The sequence below is a fragment of the Dipodomys spectabilis genome, unplaced genomic scaffold (assembly GCF_019054845.1).
Source record: "Dipodomys spectabilis isolate Male_0828 unplaced genomic scaffold, ASM1905484v1 ptg000210l, whole genome shotgun sequence".
NCBI classification, from domain to species: domain Eukaryota; kingdom Metazoa; phylum Chordata; class Mammalia; order Rodentia; family Heteromyidae; genus Dipodomys; species Dipodomys spectabilis.
In genome coordinates this window covers 3,036,776-3,050,539 of record NW_024870887.1, presented here as the reverse complement: position 1 = coordinate 3,050,539, position 13,764 = coordinate 3,036,776, and the positions used below count along the sequence as shown (strand labels likewise).

The window sequence follows — 13,764 nt, the reverse complement described above, 5'->3', positions numbered from 1 at the left end:
ACACATCTAGGGATAGTTCTGAGGCACCTTGTAGAGGTAATTAAAGTCTACAATCATTTGACTTTAGGAAAGAGATGATTTATTATCTTAGATAGTCTGCATAGGCCTGATTCAATCAGTTGAAAGACTATGGACTTGCAGAAGAAGAGATTCTTTCCCTGAAGAAATTCTACCCATGGGGAGCAGTATTAGCACAACTGGAGAGAGGTCCAGCCTACTATTTTTTTTTTTTTTTGACAGTTGTGGGGCTTGAACTCTGGGCCTGGGGGCTGTCCCTCAGCTCTTCAGCTCAAGGCTAATGTTCTACCACTTGAGCCACAGTACTACTTCTGGCTTTTTCTGCTTATGTGGTACTGAGGAATTGAACCCAGGGCCTCATGCATGCTAAGCAAGTGCTCTACCACTAAGCTACCTTCCCAGTCCTAGCCCACTATTCTTGACAGCCTGCTTTATGAAATTTGCCCTCCCCTGGCCTGCTCCACCATCTTGTAAGCCAATTCACAGCAGTATATTGCTTAATATGTGTTCTGCCTCTCTGATCCAGAGGACCTCACCAGCATGTTCATGCAGTGTCTCCTGTGATGGAGAGCTTACCACCTCTTTCAGCATCACAGGCCATCATTGGCCAACTTCAGCTGTACCAAGTCCCGTTTTATATTGGGCTATATTTCTGTGAACTCTATCTGCTGGTGTTGATTGTATTCTATGGGTGGCTCAGAAGAAGATTGGCAGTAGCCCCACAGAGTCTGAAAGGGTCCCCATGATCTGCTAAGAGTTCCTCACTTGGCAGCTGTTCCCCTCCTCTGACTGCAGCTCTTTCCAGCCCGTGAATGATCCTTTTAAAGTTTGCACGTACAGGTGACCTGATAGGCCCCAAAGAAAAGAAAACTTGTGCTACCTCCTACATTTCATACTGTATTTCAACAGGCTGAGTGTCACAGTCAACCATAGGACTATGGGCCGTGATCCTTTGATAGCCCTTCCCTTAAGTGAAGAAATGATTCTGAGCCTCTTTTTGTGGGAGATGGAGCCATCTGGCCCCTGGGTCATTGGGCAGTGCTATGGATAGCATGTGCATATCCTCCTTAATCTACCTGTTCAAACTTAATCTTCTTCAGTGTGCTGGTGTTGGGAGGTTATTAAGTCACAGGTGGAGCCGTTCTAACTGGGATTGGTCACCTTATAAGAAGAGTCAGAAGTGCCCCTGCCCTTCTGCCACGTGAGGACACAGAAGACGGCCACTTGTAAGTGAGGAAGCAGCCCACACCAGACACCCCACATTTGTGGTTGCCTAGATCTGGGACTGCACATAGCTGTGCATTCAAGCCAACCCATCACCCATTCTGTGGGCCTTTGGTCTAGCAGACAAACTGACAGACAGTAGAGGCCATGGGGGAGAAGTCTTTTTCCCATTTTGAATTCAGTCTTGGAGCATCAATATTCTGTTGATCTAAGGAGTTTGCCTGTAGGCACTGAGGGAAAGGATAGTGCCCAGTGACTCATAAGGAAGGGCAACCCCTTCCTCACTTTTCTCCCCCTTTCCACCTGCCCTCTACACTTCCCCTCCTCACCCGTCCATGCTGCTACAGCATGTGGCATCCAAGCTCCATAGCTGCTTCTAAGGGGGAAGGGGGGGAAGACCCTGTGTCACTAGGCTCAGACATCCCACCGCCAGCGTCCTAAGGGAGTTTTCCTAACCTTAATCCACACCTGGACTGGCTTTTCCCAAAAGCCACACTCCAGATTCTTTAGATCCTTGCTATTTTAAGTGTGAGCCCTGTTGAGGACAGAGAAAAGTAAGCCCGTCCTCATCAGGTCTTCAGCTAGCACTCAGTCACTGCTGTCCACCAGCCACCTTTAAAAAATAATATATTGTTTTATTTAACAAAATACTGATATAATTTTGTTTGCCCCCTTTTTCTTCTTAAAAATGCCAGCAAGAGCCAGGCACTATGGCTCACACCTGTAATCCTAGCAACTAAGGAAGCTGAGATCTGAGCATCACAGGTTTGAAGACAGCCCAGGCAGGAAAGTCTCTGAGACTCTTATATCCAATTAATCAGCAAAAAAGCTGAAAGTGGAGCTGTGGCTCAAGTGGTAGAGCACTAGCCTTGAGCAAAACACCCACAGACAGCATCCAGGCCATGAGTTCAAGCCCCAATATCACCCCCCAAAACAGAAATTCCAGTAAGTATGTATATTTGACCAGGGAGGGGAGGGCAGAAGGCTGTCCAGAGGCCCCATTCTCTCAGTGTGGGGACATGAGCTTTTTAAAAATTATGATCATGTCAAGCTTGACTCGTTCATTTCATCTCATGCTTCTTTTCCTCCAGACATTCCATAGGGAGGAGAAGAGATCTAACCAGGCTGTGGGATTCTGAGAATTTTGATTGATGGTTTGATAAATGTGTCATATTAAAAAAAAACTTGAGATTTAAGGTTGGGCACATGTGGTAGCTCATAGCTGTAATCCCAGCTACTTGAGAGGCAGAGGTTGAAGGATTGTGGTTTGAGGCCAGCCTTGGAAAAGTTAGTATAAGACCATATTAACTGAAAAACAAACCAAATAAGCACAATAGTGGGTGGAAGGGGGCATGGATCAAGTGTAGAGTGCCCACCTAGCAAGTGTAAGACTGTGAGTTTACTCTCTAGTACTGCCAAAACAAAACAGCAACAAAAGACTGAGATGTAAGGATATTATTACATGCCAATTTATATTTCAAACTATTTGTGTTACTTACAATAAAAATAAGTTAAAAAAAAACTCCTATAGGTCTATAGTATCAGTGTCCCTTGGGATCTTGTTACATATACAGAATCTTAGGCCTGGCCTGGGACTATGGATTCAGAATCTGCACTTAAGCCAGATCAGCGAGGTCCATGAATAGCAGTAGCTTGAACCAGCCTTCCTTGGTTCTCTCTGTGGGAACCCATTCCATGCAGATGGGAAGACTGAGGCTTACCAGGGAGTTGTCTGAGTATAGGGGAAGGAGAGACAGAAGGGAACAGAAAGACAGGAAGTAGAGGGAGAGAGAGGAAAAGAGGGAGGGGAAAGGGGGAAGAAAGAGCCAGAGCAAGAGAGAGAGCAAGCCTGTGAGGGAGAGCATGAGCTAGAGCTAGAGGGGGAGAGGGGAACTAAGTCTCACAGGGAGAAAGAACCTGGTGTGTTGCATCCAGGCCAGGCTCCTGACTCTTTCTCACAGAAGCAGGTGCTTATAACTGAAGGGACTTCGTTGTGTCATTTGAGGAAGCAAGATGGCAGCAGGGTGGTAAGGAATTGCTTTTCTGAAGGGTGAGGGTAAGAGGTGAGCCTTAGCCTGGCAGGGACTCTGGGAAGCCCAGCCACAGAGAGGCCATCAAACCAGGAAACCTCCCTTTCCTGCTGGAGGGCACAACTGAGTCAGCTGTAGCAAGTGAGCAAGTAAACGTGTGGCTGGAAGCAGTAGCCAGGGCTTGGTGGCTCCAGGCGAGGGCCAGAGCCCAGGAGCATTCCCCTCGGCCTCGCAGTTTCTGAACAGCAAGGCAGTGGCAGAGAATGGGTGTTTGGCTGATCTCTGTGCTGCCACAACAGGCATTTGTCATGTGGCTCTCTGAGAACTAGAGGCTATAGGAGGGGTCAGGGAACAGAGCTTCCAGCCCAGCTTTGATGATAACTGCATGAGTGTTCTTTAGCAAGCCTGTTCTTGGATCCTGCGTAGAGGAGAGGACTGGAGCTATTTCCTCTTGGGGCTGAATGCTCTCTCTATAGTTTCAGTGTCCCTCGTAGACCATGCTGCCCACCTTCCATGGTTTGCTACATTCAGATGAAAGGAATAGTGGAGGCTCGATGGGAAGCAGGTGGCATGGCTCTAGGAAAAGATATCCTGGGTATAATACTGGTGGTGACACAGATATTTAAGAGTCCTGGGCAAATTTCTGAACCTCTCTGAGCAGTGCAGCATGGGAACACTGATGGTAAGTGCCAGGGCAGAACCTGGCCTGCTGCCAACAGAGGTCAGTCCCCAACTAAGGAAGGGATAGAGGGTGGGGACAGAGGTGCCCCTCCTCCCCCAGCCAAGGGTCCTGGCTGAGGTTTCACTGGCCTAGACCAATGGTCTTGGCTAGAGCATGGCTTCTCCCCTTGCTTCTGGCTGCAGGGAATTAATTTTTATTTTTTTTCTGAATTACAAAATCAACTCACAGATCCACCGTGTGTGCTGCCAGCTGAAAGCTGTTTATAGTGGTGATCACGCTACATTCATCTGTGCTTGTTTATGTTTTCTTTGAAAATACTTATTGTGTTTGTCCTGTCCCCACTGTGGCCAGTCGTGTGCCTTCTATTTCTGTCCTATTCCCACTCCCACTCCCTCTGCGCCTCCAGTCCCCAGGCGTGATGGTGGGTGGGATCTGGACTTCCAGGCAGGTGTCATGGTAGAGCCAGAAGAACCTCTGGCTCCAAATGCCCACTTTGTAGATGAGGAAACTGAGGGTCAAATGAGCTAGGTGGAACTAGATCTCTTGACTTCTGCCTCCAATCTAGGACAGTCTCCTGTTGTGGGAGAATCTTACTCTCCCTGCCCTGACTAGTTTCTGAATGGTCTGCTTGTACTGAGCCTGAACCTGGATGGCAGGTTGTGGGTATGGGGAAGGATCTGGGAAGTTTGGGGTGAGGGAGTGGGATTGGGAGGATAAAGGAGTGATGTGGCAGCTTCATGGTCCTCATCCTACTGTTTCCACCTGTTAGGGAAGGGCAGAAGTTGCTTTGCCATGATAAGCCTGGGGAGGCAGTCCCTCCACTGGAAGTAATAGTGCATAAACAATGATATTAAGAATAGTAATGGCTGCAGATATCATTATAAGTGCCTACTTTGCTTTAGTCAATGTTTTCTTAGCCTGTTCTCATTTCATCTTTTTTTCTTTCTTTCCTTTTTTTTTCCTTTCTGGTACTGGAGCTTGAACTAAGGACCTCATATTCTCCTTTGGCTTTTCTTCTCAAAGATGGAGCTCTGCCACTTGAGTCACACCTCCACTTCTGGATTTTTGCTAGTTAATTGGAGATAAGAGAATCTCAGATTTGTCTGCCCAGACTTGCTTGGAACTAAGATCCTCAGATCTCAGTCTCCTGGAGTAGCTAGGATTGTAGGCGTGAGCTGCAGGTGCCTGGCAAGATTCCATTTAATATTGGGAGGTAAACATTATCATTTATAACTGAGAAAACAAGATCTGGGAGATTAAATAACTCCAAGATTATTCAGCCAGGGGAATGCAGATGTGGGGAGGAAGGTTAGAATGAGATGAAGCAAGGCGCTCTGGCTTCCAATTGGCCTGTGCCCACCATCACCCTTCAGAAAAGGCTTGTGCAGTCAATGCTGAGGGCTGGTCTGTTGACAGGGGAAAAGAAATACTGAGAGACAACAGGGACTGTCCCAGGCTGGGCTGCCCCTAATTGCTCCTGGGAGGCCAAGATAAAAGTGGACTCCTAAGTGCTGAAAGTCTCACTGAGAGATGATAGAATATGCTGGGGGACTGGCTAATACAGAGAATCCACCCCGAGCTCCCAAAGGCCCAGGTCTAATCAGTCCCTCAACTTCCTGTGTACCCTTGGGCAAGTTATTTGCTTCTCATAATGTTCAGATGATCGCTAAGATTTCATCTCACTCTTTTCTATTATAAGACTCTGGGATCTAGGGGCTGGTAGGTCATTTGTGGACTTTCCTTCATGAAAAGATGCGAAAAAGAGACTGGAGGAAGTGGTGCTGTGGCTCATGTGGTAGAACGCTACCCTTGAGCTGAAAAACTCAGGGATAGCACCCAAGGCCAAAGTTCAAGACCCACAACTGACAAAAAAAAAGAAGGAAAAAAGAGACTGGAGGCATGGCTCAAGTGGTAGAGCGCTAGCCATGATTAAAAAGATGCAAAATGGGCAGCTTTCCTTCTGTGATCAAATTTATTCATGTGCTTAAATTCAGTCTCTGGGTTCCTAGGCTGTGTGGCCAGCAAGAGGGGACTATGTTCAGTGATGGCAGGCTGGCAGCCAAGGGAAGAGCAGAACAGGTTCTCTGCCCTGGGCCAATGGGCTGATCAGTAACCTGGTCTCTTGTTGCCTAACAGCTACAAGGATTTTGCGTTCTGTGTGGGATAGTGGGCATCTGTGAGCTGGACAGCCTAATGCTGGGCACAAATCCAGTTCATGGTCTGGTGTGGTCAGTTACCAGGCTGTGGGGGAGCAGTAAGCTGCCTATACGTTGGGAGAGCAAGAGGGCCCTCTTTCTGAGGGCGTATCTGTCAGCCTGGGCTCCTTGATGGCTCAGATACAAGATCTGGGATAGATTCTTGAAGTGGAAAAAGAAAGGGTAGGAAATCCAGACACGGGAGTCAGAGGGTGCACCCAGTCTGGGCAGGTGTCTTAATTTTGATCTCTGAGGCCTTGGATGAGTCACTGAGAGCCTTCAGTTCTTCAGCTGAAAAGTGGAGTAATGAAGCCAATCTTGAAGGGCTGCTGAGAATTAAATGAGGGGATACAAATTAAGTGTCCGAACAGAGCTTGCCAAAGTAGACAATAAATGGTGGCTGTGATTATTGCTGTTACTGCCACTGCAGTTGTTAATAAACATTATAGGGGCTAGCCTGGTACAGTGGCTCACACCTGTCATCCTAGCCACTCCAAGGTCGAGATCAGGACAGGAGGACTGAATTTCATTGTTAGTCCTGGCAAAAAGTTCATACGACTTTCATTGCGACTGAGAAAGGCTGGCCTCGGTGGTGAATGCCTGTTATTCCAGCTACGGTGGGAAGCATAAATAGGAGGATTGAGGCCCAGGCCAATCCAGGAAAAAAGGAAGTCACTATCTCAAAAATAACTACAGCAAAAATGAAGCAAAGTGAAAGCAGTAGAATATCTGCATAGCAAGCGTGAAACCTTGAATTCAAACCCCAATACCAAACAAACAAACAAACAAATAAATAAAATAATAGGGGCTAGTAGAGCACTTTAGCATGTATGAGGCTCTGGGTTCAATTCTCAGAAATGCACAATAAGTAAACACACAAACAAGTAAATAAAGGATATGTATCAGGTCAAGAGGTATCCTGAGCCAGGTGCTGGTAGCTATAATCCTAGCTACTCAGAAGGCAGAGACCTGAAGATCTTAATTTCAAACAAAGCCAATCTACACAGACAAATCTGAGAGACTCTTATATCGAATTAACTAGTGAAAAGCAGGAAATGAAGGTGTGGTTCAAATGGTAGAGTGCCAGACCTGAGCTAAAAAGCTAAGGTACATTTGCCTTTGAGTTCAAGCTCCAGTACTAGTACTGTGCGTGTGCATGCACAGGTGCACACATGTGCACACACATATTCACGCATACACATAAAAGTCATCCAGGGCTAGTAAAAGGGGCAGGGGCCTAGAAGTCGTTTTACTCCTTGTTTACTCCCCCCTCCCAACACATTGTGTGACTCCTATCACCTCTCTGGTTTCTTATCTGGAGGAGGAGGGGGTGGTAGCAGCTGATCCCCAGGCCCCTTCCTGCTCTGACAGCTTTGGGCTATGAATAGAGGGGGCTGGGGCCTGGAGGAGTCTGATGACTCAACAGCTAGGGAGGGTTGGGTTTCCTAAGGAAAGTTTCCATTTGTGTTGAGTGAACTTAGAAAACATAAAGGAAGGGTTCCCTGGTTGGGAGGCTAGTGATGAAGGAGTGGGAGGGATCCTTGCAGCCAGTGGAGACTGTGACTAACCAGGTGAATGACTAAGTCGGACCCTGCTGACCTTCAGCCAATCAGGACTTCCTGTGAGTTCCCTGCAAACTGGCATCACTGAACACTTGGTAGCTCTGCCAGACCTGGCTGGGTCTGGGCTTGATAGCATATGGAGGCAAAGGAAGCAGCCAAGAGACCAGCAGGGAAAGAGCACTGGGCTTGGAGTCAGAAGACCCAGCTTCCCTCTCTGACTTTGCTGTTTACCAGCTGGGTGGCTTGGGAGGGGGTACTCATCTTCTCCCTGCCTGTCCCCTACCCCTTCACCCGTATGACAGAGCTAACAATGCCTGTCCTGGCAACTTCACCGAGTTGTGAAGGCTAAGATGAAAGCAGATGGTCACTAAGGTACTACTGAGCAAATGGGAAGCTCTGTCATTATTCCATCCCAGTGGGTTCCATGAAAGGTTCTCAAGAGACAGGACAAGGCTGCTGCCCTTGGGTTTTGGCTCAAGAATAGTCGTAACACAGGTCCCCTTCCAACCACCCCATCAGTGCTCCAGCAGATTCTCCCCCTGCCCTCCTGTGAGGGTTGAATTCGGGAGTGAGTTTCTACCATTTGAGTCACATTCCCAGGCATTTTTCTTTTAGTTTATTTTTTTAGATAGGATCTTGTACTTTTGACCAGAAGGACTTTAGACCATGAGCTTCCTACCTCTGCCTCCCAGTTAGCTGAGATTATAGTTATGAGCTACCATACCTTAACTCAGGCAGGATTTTCTTAGAGTAGATCCACTAAAGACAGCTCTTAGCTAGGTGGCATAATCAGAATGAGAGGTGACGAAAAAACCAGGGACACTTGAGTAGGACAAGGAGTAGGCATTCTGAGGACCCCCAGAACTGCGATGATATCTTCTTCTTACTCAACACTCTGTAAATAAATAATCACCAGAACAGTACTTTTACCTCAAGCCTCAGTTTCTAGCATCTCTGAAGGTGAGGACCACAAGAACAATGGGAAGCAACAGTAGGAGTGGAGGTGATGCCCTGTCATTTCTGTGCAGTAAGCCCATAGACAGCATTCTCTGAGTGCTCACAGACACGGGATCCTCTGCTGGCACTGGGAACACAGGAACTTACAGGGCTCTGCCCACATGGAGATTAATTACAGTATGATTAAAGAGACAAAACACATTCCCTAAGATGTAAATAACTGTTCAAAAGACCCGTGCTGGGTTGCCTAGATTGTCTTGACAGTAAATCCTGCAGCCAACCGGAGCAGTGGTCTAGGAGGCTGAGAGGAGGGGATGGGATTTGCACTGGACCTAGAGGGTGGGCTTAGACAAGACAAATAGAAGATGGAGAAAAAAGACATGCTGGACACGCACACTTAAGATGTTCTCAGGGGACAACTTGGCTGCCATGGAGAAGGATCATGTAATTCCAAAGTGGAAAATGAAGTCAGACACTGAGGCTGGAGCTAGGCAGAAAGGTCCTTACAATGTGGAATAAGAAGCATAGATCAGATTCCATGGTCATTGGGGCGCTGTGGGGGGCTTCTGAGGAGGGAATTAATGTTGTGGAAGTTGAGTCTTGGCAGATTTTTTTTCTTTTTCTGTCAGTATTGGCTGGGGAGGCCTGATTTGCTGGGGGAATGAGGCTGTAGGTGAGGAGGTCTGTTGGGAGGTTACAGTGGAGCTGAGGACCAGGAGACTGAGAAGGAAATGGGTAATAAGCAAGGACTTGAAGTGGGAAGAGGGAGAGGGACGGTCTAAGGGTTCTCAGTCTGGTTTGCAGACAGCCAAGTCACTACCCAAACTCAGGCAGGTGGCAGTAGGGTATGAGAAAGACCCCAGACCAAATCTAGTCTCCTCTTTGGGCTGGACTTGGGTTCCCAGAGAGACACAGAGCTTTGGAAGAGAGTCCTGCAGTGGACAGAGAGTGTCCAGCTCTGCCATTTACACGCCCCCCCCCCCCCCCCGACTTCTGTTGACTCCCAGGAAAACACTGCCATCTTGTCATGGGCTATGCCAAGTGGCAGTGAGCCCCTGGGAGCTCAGCCAAGGCAAGGAGGGGGTCAGAGAGAGAAGGAATGTGTAGAGATAGAGCAAACAGCTCCTGGAGGCATCCCAATGCTCTGGGGGAAGGTGGGTTTCCAATCTCAGAATCAAAGCACGTCAGGGCTGGGAAGAGCCCTTGAGATCTTCTTGGCCAACCTCTCCCTGTCTGGACATGAGCCTGAGTTCCAGGCAGGAAAGGGACTTACCCAAGGTCATACAACAGGGTAGAAATGGGGCTGGCTGGAATCACAGGGTCTTTAGGTATGGTGTTTAATCCTGGACACTTGAGGACTTGGCTGGAAATTCCTTTCCTGGACATTAATTTGTGTGTATTTTGTGTGTGTGTGTATGTGTGCGCGCGCGTGCATGTGCACGCGCACCCATGCCTGCATGCCTGTGCACACCCAGAGGATCTATCTACCTGTGTGCGTAGGCTTCCTACACCATGATCTTCCCTGGCTTGGCAAAAGCAAGTAGAGCCATTCCTGTGGGGTGACACTTGTGCTGGGACAGTGGGCAAGAAGCTGACAGGGCGAATCTAGCTCCCAGCATCAGCTCTGCCTCCCCAAGAGAATTACAGACACTGGCTGGTGGTGCCTAAACTCTTGGAGATTGGACACACACGCACACCCACATCGACACTCAGCCACATACCCACCCACACCCCTTTAAGCAACACTCACAGCCGCAGTTCAGAGGGTGTTTCAAGCCCCCAGAGCCCCCGAGTGTTGCCCGCGGAGTGCTGCCGCGCAGTGCCGCGTCCTGGTACCCACACGCCTGCCTGGAGCCCAGCAGGTGTGGCCACCCGGGTGCCAAACGCCCATCCGCAGGGATGGACGCACGGGGAGCAGTCGCGCGCTCCCGCCGCTCACACTGGGGCGCCCCGCTCCAGGGCCTAGGCCGGCCACACCCCTCCTCCCCAGCCTCCACGGGTGCCTGCCCCGCTCACACTTGACTCCCCTGGGGTCCTCCTGAAGCCTGGCAGGGCCAAGTTCGGGTTGGTCCGGCGGGCGGGAGGCTGAGATTCCCGGAGCCGAGAATCCGACGCCTCCCTGGAGTCCCAGTCCCCCCGCAGGCAGACCCACCGGCTGCGCTCGGGTGGACGAGCGAGTGCGCGCGGGTTTGGCGCCCGGGTTCTCTCCGGGGAAGCCCCCCAGCCGCAGCCACCTCCTGAGCACCAGCCCCGGTCTCCGCGCCCCCCCGGGCTCCCCGCCCCGCGCCCGGTTCTTACCGATGGTGGTGATGACGGTGATGGCGAAGTAGAAGGAGCCGGCGAAGCGCCACTGCACGCCGGCCTTGTGCGGCTTGAGGCGCAGCACGACGCGCTCGAGCTCCTCGTAGCCGCCCTCGCTGAGGTTGTAGCGCGCCCGCAGCTCCAGCTGTCGCAGCTCCAGCCGCTGCCGCTCGATCATCTCCGGTTCCGACTCGAGCGCGTCGAACACCGCGGCGCCCACCAGCAGGTAGGTGAAGGTGCACACGATGAGCGACAGCGTGCGCACATTCTGCCGCTTCATCGTCGTCCCCAGTCCGCCGCCGCCGGGCCCCCGGCGCCCCCGGCCCGCGCCCTGGCCGCCGCCGCCGCCTCCGCCGCTGCTGCTGCCCCGGAGGCGGCCTGGGGCATGGCTGCGCTCGCCGATCTCCGCGCCCGGCACCCGCTCCGCGCCGGGGCCGCCGCCGCCGCCGCCGCCGCTGCTGCCACCGCCGTGGAGCTGTCCCTTCAGCACCACCCACCGCCCTCCTCCGCCCGGCCCCGCGCCCGCCCCCGCGCCCGCCCCCCGCCCGCCGCCGCCGCCGCCGCCTCCCGCCAGCCCTCCCGCCCAGCCAAATAAGGACTGGGGAGCCGCGCCGAGGGAGGGGGGCTGGACGAGAGGAGGGAAGGGGGAACGAGCGAGAGAGCCCGGGCAGGACCGAGGGGGAAGGGGGAAGGGTGGGGGAGAGGAAGAGACGGAGAGAGGGAGATGGGGAGAGGGAGAGAGGGAGAGAGAGAGATCCAGTGAACCAGCCCCAGAGAGGAGAAAACTACACAGGAAAACACAGATAACTACCAAGAAGGGGAGAAAGACTGAAGGTTCTGTGTGTGTGTGTGTGTGTGTGTGTGTGTGTGTGTGTGTGTGTGTGTGTGTGTGTGTGTGTGACAGAGGGAGGAGACAAAACCAGAGGTAGACACACAAACCCTGGAAAAGAAGAAGCAGGCAGGCAAATCCCAAGCAAAGGATGGAAACAGCAGCCAACTGAGTGAGACAGGGAGACCTAGAGATAAACTGGTGGCATGGAAAGACAAATAATCAAGGAAGGAGAAAGGGCAGGCAGAGGGAGGCCCTACCCCAGTTACAGCATGCCATAGCTGGTGGGGATCTTGAGTCCTGCTCTCCTGCAGCTTAGATGGATGAGGAAACTGAGGCACAGGAAGTGAAGTGACCTGCTAGGCACACAGTGAGTTGGTGACAGAGCTGGGGCTCAGCCAAGCTTTCCTCCTCTCCAGGCCACACTCCATACCTCCCCTCCCTCGCCCCCCCCTTCCCGCCTTAGAAACAAGTAGGGCCCAGCTGTGCCCCTGAGCTCCCGAGCAGATGCCCAAGGGAAAGCCCTGCTCTCCTCCCTCCCCAGGTCAGCCCTGTACCTAGAACTGGCTGAGAAGGCGCTGGTAGGCCCGGCTTCCCGCTCAGTTCCCGAGGGGTTCCAGCTGGCTACATAGCTACGGCTCTTGCCCTGCACCACTGTGTCCAATAAGTCGTATGCTGGACTACAGGAGTGTCAGTTGCCACTATGGGACATTCCAGCTGAAACAGAGCAGGTATGTTCAGGTGGGAAGATCCACTGCCAGACTGGAGGAACTGGGGTGTGGGTCCCCTTTGCCTCTGCCTCTTCATTTGTCAACCTGGTGGCTATAGTGATGAGGAAGGCTAGGCAGCAAGACCTTAGGAAAGGTGTCATTGTCCCTCTCAGAGCCTCATGTTCCCATCTCTTCTATAAGGTGTCATGGCAGATGATCCCACAGGCTGTCCTTCAACTCCAAGCAGCTCTGGTCTTGGATTGGCTGAGTGAGCAGAATGATTGGAATGCAAGCCCCAATGCCAAGAAGGGTCAAACAGTCCTTCACAGGACCCTGGCATAGGCCACGCAGAGAGACGTGGAAGAGGCCCAAGACTCCTGACTACGGAGGGCAGGCTCAGGAGGCAACCAGCCAGGGTGGGGGCACCATCTGCCACATACCCAGCTGGTCTGTCATAGCCACACACCACATTCCTTCTCCAACAGCACCTTGGAAGTAAGCGCCACCAACCCATTCATTCTTCAGCTCTTCATTCGGCAGGGTTTTCCAAGCATCTGCTGTGTGTTTGGCTGGGCGCATTACATTCATTCTAGTTCTTGCCGCAGACCTGAAAGAAAGGGTTGCTCCTGCATTAACTTTTGTAGGTAGAGAAACTGAGGTGAAAGGCAATATAGTCACCAAAGTCATTTCACCAAAGTTGAAAAGAGGCTTCATTCTATTTTCCTTCCAAACTCATGTTCTTCTTGACTCTCTGAGTCTGGAAAAAAAAAAGGGTTAGGTCATTATACCTACTATATGTTTATTCTTGTTAGATCATTATACAAGCCCCACCCACCTCCTGAGCAATTGATTTAAAAGGATCGAAGGAAACCAAATGAGAAATATGGAAGTAAATAAGAAAATATATGCAAATGAGAAAATATGAGCCTCTCTGATTACTTTTGCTCCCCTAAGGCTCAGGTCCCTGGACCAGAGCCCGATGAGAGGGCCCTGCACTCGTAATACCTGTCCCAGCTCTCCACAAAGGAAGGCTTTTGACTCTTTGCAGACAGTCACATCTTGCCCTCTGGCCATGAACGCTGTCCACTGAGGCTTTCTTCCCTGGCATCTGGTTTCTCCTTTCCAGATTCCCAAGGTAGGAGATACAAGTTAGGTTCTGTGCATTTCTGTTTTTGTCACAGTCACACCAGAATCAGGTTTTTCATTTGTCTAGACGTACCAGTGGCCTTCTAGTCTTGGTTTTCAGGGTGAGATTG

At 51.0% G+C, this 13,764-nt stretch overlaps 1 protein-coding gene across 1 annotated transcript in view; it reads right to left on the bottom strand.

The window, feature by feature from the left end:
* Kcnk3 (potassium two pore domain channel subfamily K member 3) overlaps positions 1-11,397 on the bottom strand; it is a 39,027-nt gene extending 27,630 nt beyond the window's left edge. The window contains exon 1 of the mRNA XM_042696707.1: positions 10,967-11,397. Coding sequence (XP_042552641.1) covers positions 10,967-11,249 — 283 coding nt within the window. The 5' untranslated portion in view covers positions 11,250-11,397. The remainder of the gene's footprint in view (positions 1-10,966) is intronic.
* Between the last annotated feature and the right edge of the window lie 2,367 nt (positions 11,398-13,764).